General features: G+C 37.1%; 1 protein-coding gene across 2 annotated transcripts; it reads right to left on the bottom strand.

Annotated features, from left to right (window-relative positions):
- Positions 1-218: 218 nt before the first annotated feature.
- LOC113323899 lies at positions 219-4,071 on the bottom strand. Of its 2 annotated transcripts, none has more exons than XM_026572247.1 (8): positions 4,017-4,071; positions 3,451-3,978; positions 2,262-2,414; positions 2,115-2,192; positions 1,888-1,953; positions 1,564-1,629; positions 1,181-1,490; positions 219-1,009 (listed from the first exon to the last, which is right to left on the bottom strand). In XM_026572247.1, exons 2-8 carry the CDS (start codon positions 3,907-3,909, stop codon positions 669-671), a joined length of 1,473 nt encoding a protein of 490 aa, XP_026428032.1. In that variant the 5' UTR covers positions 3,910-3,978; positions 4,017-4,071; the 3' UTR covers positions 219-668. The 2 variants fall into 2 exon arrangements, with proteins under 2 accessions (XP_026428032.1, XP_026428033.1); XM_026572248.1 differs by having other exon boundaries at positions 1,262-1,490.
- Between the last annotated feature and the right edge of the window lie 4,676 nt (positions 4,072-8,747).

The following is an 8,747-nucleotide window of genomic DNA, read 5'->3' as shown; positions in this document are numbered from 1 at the left end:
GCCAGCTAGTAAAACCATTGGCCTTTTAGCGGGTGGCGGATAACGCAGAATAGAGCACGGGATCTCAAGATATTCTGTAGCCGCAAATTGCTAGGAGGAATGGCGCTTCCTGGCCCTGACAAATTGAGGGGTGAACATTCGATGCTTCTGCTACATAATCGGGAGACTATAAATAGTCGTTTTTGTAATCTTTCACGCCAATGAACACATGAAAAGCCTAACAGTAAAATCTGGATCAGAAACTTGCAAGACCTCCATACAAGCTCATAACAATGTAGCTCTAAACCAACCATAAGGCTCGGGTTGATTAGGTACATAATTAGGTAGTGAAATGTTGATTAAAAGATGTTGGAACCGTATAATGTGCTATTCCAAACCAGTTCAAGATTAAATATCTAATCCTCTTCTTACAATTAGTAACTGTTGCCGCTGAGAATCGAAAAACTCTCCAATTTCATCTTCATTAGGAAGCTCAGACCAAGTAACCAAATCTATTGCCGTTCAAGAAATGTATAAATGTATGATGACAATGTGCGACGAGGATGTCTGCACAATCACCTCTATGAATTGTCGAGACCCAAGACGGAGTGCTCCTACCGACAAGGTCATGTGCTGATATCATCTCACTTCTTTACGGTTGTAGATTAGCCAAAAACAGTGTTAAAACCTCAGCACCGCAGTCTGACTTGTCGACTTTGATGGTTCTTCATCTTTGTGAGTTCCTTCCGCCTCTTTCTGGCTTCAGCTGCAGCAGCTGCATCTAACAGCTTCTTATTTGCATAGGTATCTATTTCGTGTTTACTTTCTGGGAAAGTACTTGAAACATGGATGCTTGAGGTAGAAGCAGATTCAGTATTGAAGGTGGAATCTTGCAGCTGATCGATCTCACTCTTGACAACTGTCGTTGCTTGTGCAGATCTTGAAGGAGCGGGGAAAAACACCAACTCTTCTGGATGACATTTAGTTAACCTGATTGAAGTCTCGGGGAAGTTATTAGTTGTACCCATATCTGTGGAAGCAAAAGTATCAGCTTTTAGTTTCCTGAATAAAACAGATTTCTGACACTCTGCATTTTCCACTGAATTTGAAGACGACCCAGTTTCATGTATTTTACAAGGAAAATTATCGTCTTTTGTATCCCTCAAGATGCAGGAATCCACTGGAGGGTGGGGATTATTACCAGGGTCAGGGAGAGGTGCAAACCATGGGCAAGGAAGTATATAGAAAGGAGAATTTGGTGCATTAACACTTGAATGATTACCCTGTTCCTGGAATGCATTTGGGTTGCTAATTGGTGGTACTGGATCTTGCACCTTAGTATCATGTTGAGAAATGGATTGCGCTCGGACAGAATTTACAGGTTGCATTACAGACGGCCAGATGATTGTAAATGGTGGTCCTTTGTAGTCGGACGGCAGATTCTCGGACAATGGTGGTGCCTTCAAACTAAGTCCTGGGGCTTCCACGGTCCCAGCCTCTGCCCGAACCAACTGCAATGAAGATTCACTTTAAGATGCGTGCATATACTCAAATAGATGTTTTCTCAGGAAAATCAATGTTTACCTGTTTCTTTAAGTGATTGTTAAAATCCTTCAGGGACTGATATTGTTTCATGACCAACTCCTTTTCCTTTTCTCAGTAAGAGCATCAGCAAAATGAAAATGGCTTCAGCAAGTGATAGAGACCTTTACATAAGAGAGAATTTCATGCAGAATTCCATAGGACTGCGAGTTATTCGGAAAACTAGGGTGTTGGTAGCTTTGAATATAAAAAACAAACAATTGGCCGTTCATCCTCACCGTTTACATTTAAAGCAAAAGAGAGAAAGTGGAGGAAAAAATGGTCTTGACAAAACCATCATTAGATTCTCAAAGAAGAACTACATACCCGCTTCATACTCTCATTATCCAATGCTAACTCACAAGCTTTCTTGGTCAATGCTTCACACATAGCCTAATGCAAGAGAAAATATGAGCAGAAAGAACAGATCCAATTAAATAAAAAATTACATTAAGCAAATGTACAAAAGATTGCTCCTTTTGAGTTTCCACTAACCACTACACAGACCAGTGAACATATGAAAATACTGACCAGCAATTAAACACTTAGTTTACCTGCCTACGACGAATTGTCTGTCGCGCCGATTCTCTATTAGCTAAAACCCTACGTATTCTTCTTGCTTCCTTCTCTGCCTGCAATAGAGGGCTTCAGCATAATGGAGAAAGTGTCTCTATTTGAGCCAAGTTTAAACATTACATTACCTCGGTTAAATGCTGCTTCGACCTGCCTCCACCAAAATTTCTGCGAAATGGATGGGTTGCAGCAGGCAATTCAAAATCTTCTTCAGCTTTTACTGTTTTTATTTCCACATAGACCTTCTTATCCCACGGCTGAGCCTCTATTGAACGGTCTTGCTATAAAGAAAATATATCAATATTGCATACATAGTATGATTGAGAAGAGTTAATATAACTTATGCGACCAATTAAGTAACGACCCTCTGGTCCCTTCCACGATATATTGATTATATATTCAAGGAGAAAGGAATCTAGAGGACCTGAGAAGAAGAATAAAGTACAAAATAAATATCCATTAAAGAATCTAACCACAATAAAACCTTTAAAATACAGTACACATGCGCTTAAGGGTAATGGCAGTGACATCCAAAGACATTATTTAGCATTCAGAATTACTCCCTGAGAGAACATCCCAAGGAGAATAGACAGTAAAGGCGAAATGAGCACAGAATTACAAAAAAACTTAGGTTCATTATTTAGTAAGTAATCTATCTAATTTCATCGGTTGTAACTTCAGAATGGCATGATAATATCCCTCTGTTTACCCCACAGCAAACAAGAACAAATGTAGATATTACACCCTTTCACTACTAATGCTGGTTGCTAGATGCAATAAGTCAGAGGTGTGAAATTGAGTTCTTTCTACCTGATAGGCATATATACAGTTTTACCATAGCAAAAGATATATAACATCCCATAAGCGTCTGGAGTTTACACTAGTAATAACTACAGACGTATGCTTATGTAGCTGACTAATTGCCAAAGCAGATGTTATTCCCCAAATTAGAAATCATATTACAAAATCAAACTACCCCAAGTGCTGAAAATTTCCTATTTTAGCAAACTATATAAAGGAATTAAAAAAAATGTTAAATGTGTTCACTACCTATATCCAGTAAGAAAACAAAAATAGACACCTTTATTAAGCTAAAAATAGCTCAATTCAGTTCATCTTTTCCTACTCAGTTCAACTACGTACTCTTTCCTCCCAAACCCTAAATCTCAATTTTCTTACATTGCCTAAAAATCCACTAAATTATTAAACTCTACAAACCCTAATCTACGACTCGCCCAAAATTGAACATAGAAACAAACAAACTCCATCCTAACTAAATTAATACATACATAACAAGTTAAATATCTGGGAAATAACCTGAAGAAGATCCGAAGTAGAAGACATTAACTTGGAGCTACTTTCGAAGTTCTTTCCCCATTCCCCTCCTCCTCCTCCTCCAGTTGTTATCTCATTCTTAACTCGTTTTTTTGACCTTCTTCCTTTGTGCCCCCATTTCCTACTACTGGATTCATCACCAAAACAACAACTAGGGTTGTTTTTTCCACTCTCTAACAGTGCTAATGTTGCAAAATCAGCTAAAGCTCTGGCTGCATCAAGCTCGATCTTAACCATCTGATTGTTTGAGTCCCATTTTGAATCAGATATTGTAGCAGCTGAAGATGTAGTTGTTGACGTATCATATGAAACTGAACATCTCCCTGTATCCACCATAATATTCTTCTTATTAGGGTTTTCTTTTACTTCATCTTCTTCTTCTTCTTCTTCTTCTTCTTCTTCTTCTATCACTTCTTTCTTGACTCTTTCTTCAGCTGCCATAAAACAAACAAAAATCTATTCTCTCCCTTTCTAAAGCCTAATCTTCTTCTTCTTCTTCTTCTTCTTCTTCTTCTTCTTCTTCTTCTTCTTCTTCTTCTTATGTTCTTGTCTGAAGCCCACCGAAAGAAAGAGCAGTAGTCTATAGTAAAGTGGAGAGAGAGGGGGGAAAGAGAAGAGAAAAGCTGGGGACTGGTTGCAAATATATCTTTGTAAGAGTGCCAAGTGTTGATTCCAGGTCATAATTTGAGGTTCACTATTTTTCAGTCGATGTATGAATGAGTGACACGTCTAGCTTAGTCCACGTGGATTGATACGCCACGTGGTGAGGTGGAAATGTGGCGTGTCGGTTGAGTTGTTTTCTTATTCGTGGGATCAGTGGGTGATTTCCACGTGTTGTGCTACAACAGGAGGTGAATGAAGGAGGTTTCTGTTTTGGGGTCTTTTGGATAGTAAGCTACTTCGTGTTCAACACACACTCGTTAAAGACTTTCTTTTTTTTCTGAAGAAGAAGGGATGAATTGGAAGGAGACTTTACAGTTAGGGTTTGATTCTGGAGAGACAACATCGTGGATAGGTGATGCTAAAATGAGGGGCAATTTACCGAAGTATATACAAATATCGTGGTGTGCTTTGTGCAGGAGAGACAACATCTTTATCACCTATTTTAGGGTTATCTACAGTTGGAGATTGGGAATTGAGAAAAGTGTATCTAATGTGTATTGGAACTTGTTCCGGAACAACGGGCCCTCTTTGATAAAAGATGACGAGTGATGTACAAATGGCCATTCCCACCTAAAATTCGTCGTGTTTTTAGGGGCATGTTTTTTATTTCCCGTCGTGATAAAAGAATTAGGGCGACTAATAAGATAAAAAAAATGTTGAAAAATACTTATATATATATATATATGTCCCTTCATAATCGATAACTTAGTATATTTAAGAAAGTGACCAACTTTTTCAAGTATATTTAAGAAAGCGACCGTTTATTCAAATCATTATATAAACTGGCCGAGTTTGACATTTCCATCCCGTTTTTTCCAAAAAAACAGGTAACGGTAGTTCACTGCCTACATTTTATTATCTTACTTAGAAAATGACATTTATACCCCTCTCAACTCACTAGGTCGGACCTAGTTACACAATACCAAAACCTGTTCATCTTCCACTGTAACATGTTCTTCCCCAAATTGAACCCCAATAATCAACTTCAAGAACCCTAGTCAACCAAATAACAAAAATTAACCCATACGAAAATAAATTGATTTATCAACTGATAATCTCTAATTAGTTCCCCCAAAATTCAATACAAAATCGACATGAAGAACAAATACAATCTCTGTTATGATGCCAAGTTAACAAAATCAAACCCCAAAAAAAAAAACTGAAACGTCGTTCTCAAATAAATCACTGAAAAAATTCATCAATCTTCACTGTAATTCAGCCGCAATAACCTAATTCCTTCACCGATTTCTCAAACTTCAAATCCCATTGTTCTGTAACAAAACTCAAAACCTAACATTTCCAATCCAAAAACAACCCATTCTTCTACTGTTTCGTACCAATATTTCCTTAGCACATTCGAATCAGAAACCATCTCGATTCCCTTCGTCAAACATCATAAATCAGTTCCAATAAGTTCTGTTCACAAAGAAAAATTGCCCAAATCAAGGAAAAGTATTTGGTACTTAATGTTTTCAATTTCTTTTAAATGGGTTTGTAAAACGGGATGTGTTGATAGTAAGTCTATCAACCAAATTGACATCGGTTTAGATTTTGCAAGAAAAAAATCCACTTTTGTTAAAGAACAAACCCTAATTTTCACAAAAAGTTTTGAAAAAATTTCAACGCAACAATTTCAGATATGAACAGTTAAGAACTATATAAAAGAGAAAAGAAGAGACTAACCTTTTAAACTAATCAAACAACAACCTTAAGTACTGTTATCCTTGAAGATTTTTTTCTCACTGGTAAGCTAATTGTTTTTTGGTGGTAAAGGCAAGAGCAGATCGTGTTAACGAAGAAGAAGCAACGTTTGGTTGGTTCTTTTACCTTTACGGTTTTGTAAGGATATGATGGACATTTTAGCATGAACAACCGACTTAATCAACACCTTTGACCAATTTGGTGGACCCCGGTGTCAAAAGTAACAGAAAGGCCACTTTATATAACGCCTAAAAAAACTGGCTGGTTTATTAAATAGGGGTTTGGAAGCTGGTTACTTTCTTAATTTGCCCTTCTTTTATTTCCCGATTGTGATCATGTTTTTTTTAGAGAAATCCAAAATTTCATTGGTTTTTAAAAATTTTGAATTTGGGACAACTATCACAATCGGTAGATAAAATAACACCACGAGACTACCGATTGTACAATCGGTAGATAATAAACATCACGAAATTACCGGTTATGCAAATAGAGAAATTCAAAATTCCACTGGTTTTTGAAAATTTCGAATTTGGGACAACTACCACAATCGGCAGATAAAAGAACATCAGCAGACTACCGATTGTACAATCGGTAGGTAATAAACATCGCGAAACTACCGATTGTGCATATAGAGAAATTCAAAATTCCATTGGTTTTTGAAAATTTCGAATTTGGGACAACTACCACAATCGATAGATAAAAGAACATCACCAGACTACCGATTGTACAATCTGTACATAATAAACATCACGAAACTACCGATTGTGCAAATAGAGAAATTCAAAATTCCATTGGTTTTTGGAAAAATTGAATTCGGGGCTACTACCATAATCAGTAGAAAATTAACATCACGAGATTACCATTTTTAACTACCGATTTTAATTTTCGTAACACAAACCAACATACATCAATATAAACTACCGATTGTAGAATTGTCTACCAATTATGGAGGATATTTTAGACATTTCGAAAAAATAGAGATAAGGGGTGGCTTTATTTTAGTTTTGGGTGACTTTATTATGTCTTATTAGTCGTCCCTAATTCTTTCGGGGTCGCCCGTAAAGACGCCATGCTAAAATTTGACCTTATAAAAAATTTGTTTTGGTTTTGCGCCTTTAAGTTTACCAATGAATTAGTGATCGAGCCTTAGGTTAAGTTTTATGGGCTAGATTAGACAAAAAAAAAACGTTGTCTATTTTTAACACCATATCTCTCTAAATATATCTCGTATTCCAACTAGTAGCGAGATAGTTTTGCTGAATGTTTTAACGCAGAAAAAATCTACCTTTTGCTATTTGGTTCAGCGCAAACGGCTGAGATGGTTGCGCTGTTCCATTCAGCGCAACCTAATTCTACTTTCTGATGTTCCATTCGGTGCATCTACTTTTCGATGTTCCATTCAATGCATCTAGATGCTAGATTGGAATCGGCAAGTCTTCACATTCTCCATGGAGGTGTGAATGCACTTTCACAAATTTGGATTGTGAAATTGGAATCGCTTTAAACTTCCATCTTTTAAATTCCAAGGTCCACGACAATCTTGAGACCATCACGCACACCCATATTGCAGCTTCATTATTCCCATTATTATAAATCTGTTTACAATAACATGCCTTAAATCCTCCATCATCATTTCTAATGACTCTTCTAATTCCTAAAAAGATCACCATCATCCGAGGCCCCGCGCGTTACCCATTGTTGAGATAACTCCAAGGGATTTGCATCTCATGATTGACCAACGCCACATCCTTCCCATCCAGCAAAGCAAAATAGTACTCCCTAGCATTTCTCAAAGCCTTGGCCAGAGTTCTGTTAGTGAAACTCCTTTCTTTCAAAAACCAACTTGTTTCTATCAATCCAAATATTCCATAACAAGAACGGAAATATAAAACACCATTTGACACCACCAATTCTTCCTTTAGAATAACACTTATTTCTATATATAGATGGATTTACATCACAAGGTATATATTGGTGTGAAACCAATCCACTCATTACACTTCCTCGAAATATGCCAAATAGCACTACAAACAAAGAGTAAATGATTAATAGTCTCGAAATTACACGTGCAACATCCCGGATGGTTGCATAAGCCCTTCCCAATCAGTGGTTTATTGAGGTTAAATTTTTTGTGGCACATTTTCCGCAAAAAAAAAATAATTTTGTGAGGGCATTTAAGCTTCCACAAGTATTACCCAAAAAAAAAAAAGGCTTGTTGGAGATGATATGGCGATAACTACTACCAGTCCAAACATGCTCATCATTAGAGTTCTCATCACCAGTAATGGTAATAGACCTAATTTGTTCTTTAATACGAGTACTGACTAAGCTTTCAATGTTTTTAATGTTCCAGTCCTTAGAGTTAGCATCTACGACGTCACAAACCCTCAGATTAGGCATATTCAACCCAAGGAGAATTCCAGAATTCAATACTCCTACCCCTAGTTAGTAAGTTCGCCAATGATTCGCGAATCATTCGCTAATTTTTTCGTATCACGAATTTTACCGTCTTATTCGCGTACGTTTGCAACTCCGAACCCAAATCGCGTATTATGTGGCATTCCTGGATTATTCGCGAATCGTTCACGAATTTTACGTATCCCGAATGATATGTCCGCTTAATTCGCCATAAATTCTTTAGCTTTTACTTTTCAAAGACCCCACTTTTTGGGCTTTACTGCCTCCCGAGCATACACGACCGAATATTAGACGTGTTGCAATTTTTATGAAACAAAAACGACTGAAGAGATTTGAAGGTGAAGGTGAGAGAGATCTCAAACTCACTAACCAAGCATCTAAACCACCATACGACGTCCTCTTGGATAACTAATGTTGTATATATTATTAATATCATCATATTAAGTTTATTTTTCTTTAAATAACTCACACATATGCATAAAAATTGGTCTATGACC

This window comes from Papaver somniferum, chromosome 11 (assembly GCF_003573695.1).
Source record: "Papaver somniferum cultivar HN1 chromosome 11, ASM357369v1, whole genome shotgun sequence".
Lineage (NCBI taxonomy): Eukaryota > Viridiplantae > Streptophyta > Magnoliopsida > Ranunculales > Papaveraceae > Papaver > Papaver somniferum.
Note: the sequence above shows the minus strand (reverse complement) of the source record. Positions and strands in the feature narration are given on the sequence as shown.